This window comes from Morone saxatilis, unplaced genomic scaffold (genome assembly GCF_004916995.1).
Source record: "Morone saxatilis isolate NCDOM2014 unplaced genomic scaffold, NCSU_SB_2.0 Contig18, whole genome shotgun sequence".
NCBI lineage: Eukaryota > Metazoa > Chordata > Actinopteri > Moronidae > Morone > Morone saxatilis.
Genome location: NW_023339740.1, coordinates 7,444,377 through 7,447,529, shown reverse-complemented (window position 1 = coordinate 7,447,529; position 3,153 = coordinate 7,444,377). Strand labels below are relative to the sequence as shown.

General features: G+C 37.6%; 1 protein-coding gene across 1 annotated transcript in view; it reads left to right on the top strand.

Annotated features, from left to right (window-relative positions):
* The window catches only part of mustn1b (musculoskeletal, embryonic nuclear protein 1b), a 2,222-nt gene extending 945 nt beyond the window's left edge, over positions 1-1,277 (top strand). Inside the window, exon 3 of the mRNA XM_035661522.1 lies at positions 885-1,277. Coding sequence (XP_035517415.1) covers positions 885-1,000 — 116 coding nt within the window. The 3' untranslated portion in view covers positions 1,001-1,277. The remainder of the gene's footprint in view (positions 1-884) is intronic.
* The last annotated feature ends 1,876 nt before the right edge of the window (positions 1,278-3,153 follow it).

The window sequence follows — 3,153 nt, the reverse complement described above, 5'->3', positions numbered from 1 at the left end:
TAACCACTAGACCACCAGGGACAGATGTACACTATTGAAGAATTGCGTCATTGTAAACATACGTATGGAATTTATTTTTCCTGTTTTATACATTATTATGTGTTCTCTATTAAAGAACATAAACACACACGGACAGAGCTAACACACATTTTACATTTAGCGCTATACAAATTAAATTGAATTGAATTGAATTGAATTGAATTGAATTGAATCTGTAATTCCAAACACAATCAAAATACCATTCAGCAGCAGAAGTTCATTCTTGATAATATTTTCTAATTTCTTAATAACTTCTGGCTCTTTGCTCACATTCTGAGCAATCTGCAGCGGCTTTCAAAAATGTGCTCTTGCTAACACCATCCACCTGCTGCATTTGCACAACACCCACTCATTGTTAGGCAGCAGAAACAGCCAGGCACCAGTTTGTTTTTGTGACCTTTTTGTTTTTGTGAACTTTACTCACCCACACAAATGTTGACTCACATGTCTTCTGTCTATATTTGTGTGTGTGGTAAGAATCTAAATAATAAGCCAATGATTGTCTGCAGTTCACAAATTCCAACCTCAGAGATAATTTTACAACATTTTAAAATATTTCCCAGCTGAATGATAAAAGAGGATCACATGAGTTGGAAATGTTTATGGAAATCCTTATTGTTCAGCTGGGAATAGGACTAGAGCCACCTGCGTCCTAAACAGGACCAGAAACTGTTGCGGCGGTCACATACTTCCTTAAGAAACACCTGAGTAGAATTTCTATGACTTGTTGAGGATGGGCAGTCTCCTGGTTAAGATAAGATGTTCCTTTATTGATCCCCTGTAGGAGAAAATTCAAATATGACGTTTTTCTGACCATACATATCTGTATCTCTGTCTGTGTCTAGAACGTATGGGCAAAACGGCTCCATCAGTGTTCAGCGGCGTGAGGTCGGGGACAGAGACGGCCCTGGATAAGCCTGCTGCTGCTAAGGCTCCTGGAGCCAGTGTGTTTAGCAAGTAGTAGACACACTGTAAGACACAACAATAGCAATGAAGAAGCACTGTAGTCTTTATGTTTCTGGGTCAGTGGTGATGTTGCATAACATGGATTTCAAAATCTTTTTTTCTTTTTTTTAATGAAGTGGGATTCAAGAGAGACAAACTTTGCAGTTTGCACAGTGCATCAGGTGACTTGGCTTAGGTTTGGTTTCATGTGACTGATGAGCTGTACATTTGGTTATTTGTTCGCTTTTTGTACCTGACCTTTTTTTTTCTGAATAAATTATTTCCCCCTGTATTGTTACATAAAAAATATTTTTTCAGGTTGTAAACTTCAAAAGAGGGCCATTTCTGTGTAATATATTTATGGTTTGCAATGTGGGTGAACTGTAAATGTGGCATGGTAAGTGTCAACTTAAGACCTCAGCACAACAACAGCACAATCATAATGACCAATATGAAGTGCTAAATGATGCTGGGAAACACAACATAAAAACACATAGTGTCTGTTCTGTCAGCACTTACATGCAAATGGGTTGAGTGGAATATAAATAGCAGACATGTGATGATTAATCTAGTCTTTGGTAAGTTTGAATCTCAATATTAATTGTTACATTTGGATGAAGACAGTACCTCTAAATTATTCAAGCTTCTACATTTTCAAAGTTTTTGGGTGATAAATTGTTTATTTTGTCATTATTACATCTAGTTGTACATGTAGCTCTGACTTATGAATTACATTCAACTATAGTATAGTATAGCTATATTGTGATGCTTCACTTGTAATCTTAAATTAATACTTATTGTGCCTTCAGTAAATGAATAAAACGACACTTTTTTTCAATTTAAAAAGTAGCATAAATAAGTTATCAAAGTTGGATCACTAGTCAGGAAAAGTCAGCCACCAACCCTGTTCCTAGACCCTCAGGGGTGCAAAGACTCACAATGTGGCAATTGTAATGTTTCATGGTAATTTAAAGCTGCTATAATACATATTTTTATATGAATGAATCACACATGTTTATTTGAAAAGGATTGCTCATATAGTGACAAACCCACAGATAATTATCACTGGACTTTGCAGTTCTCCTCAGACACTAAGGAGCCTTTTAGTGTCTCTCAGCTCGCAGGCAGCTGTTTTCAGAGAAAAAAGCTCAGATAAACCCAACATACACCACCTGCTTGGCACCAAACAGCAGACCGAGCAGGTTAGCACAAGGCTGGGGACCCTTGTGTAGCATTTAGCAACTAATTATTTCATTCAGAAGACCAAAAACAAGTTTATTTGTCCCAATAACACATCTTAATGCTCTGAGTCATCATCACTAGGCCTGCTGGCCAAACACTGACACTAATCAGCTTTTTTTTTTCCTTTGGGGGGAGGTGGGTGGGTGCTAATTTATCGTAAAAACCTTCAATGTCTTTCTGATTTCCTTACAGCACTCTACTGTTTGCTACCCGGCAAGTGGGAAATTACATAACACACACAGGCTGTTAAGGAATAATAGACCAAATAGTTTCCACCAACACCTATTTAAACATATAGAGACCTGTTGGTCACTACTCCAAGGCAACACACACACTTTTTGTCCCTCCCCCTGGGAAGACAACTTTCTTTCTCAGTAATGAAGTCAGTCACTGTTCAGCAGAAGTTTGGTCATGTCTGGACTGCTGGGTGTTCGACTGTTGCTGCTGTGGGGCAGTGCCTGCCTCTGGCTGCCCGGCCTGGCCCGGGGGGCTCTGTTCATCTCCGGGGCCCATGAAGCTCTGCAGGTAACACACTGACTTTTTATACTCTGATCATAATTTGAATTTGTTTCTAATATTTTGGCACTGTGTTGTTTTTACTCTGCTGTATTTGTATTTCAGGAGATAAGAGGAGCTGCCAGATCAATGCAGGTATTTGAGAGAAACTACTCAGAGACAGACAGTCCTTTCATATTATGGTGAAATATTTCTGTTTGTACATTATATACCAGCTTGTAGTCATTGATAAATAATGTAACTGAATCATAAAAACATAACTTGTTAACTAAAATGTTACAAAGTAAAGTAAATATGGCAATATTTAAAGAGTTACATAGATAATTAATTTATTAATAACATTAAGTAACAGTGGTAGTTGAAATTGTCAGCGTTGTCTTAAATTTGGATTTGATTGATCTAAAAAGAATA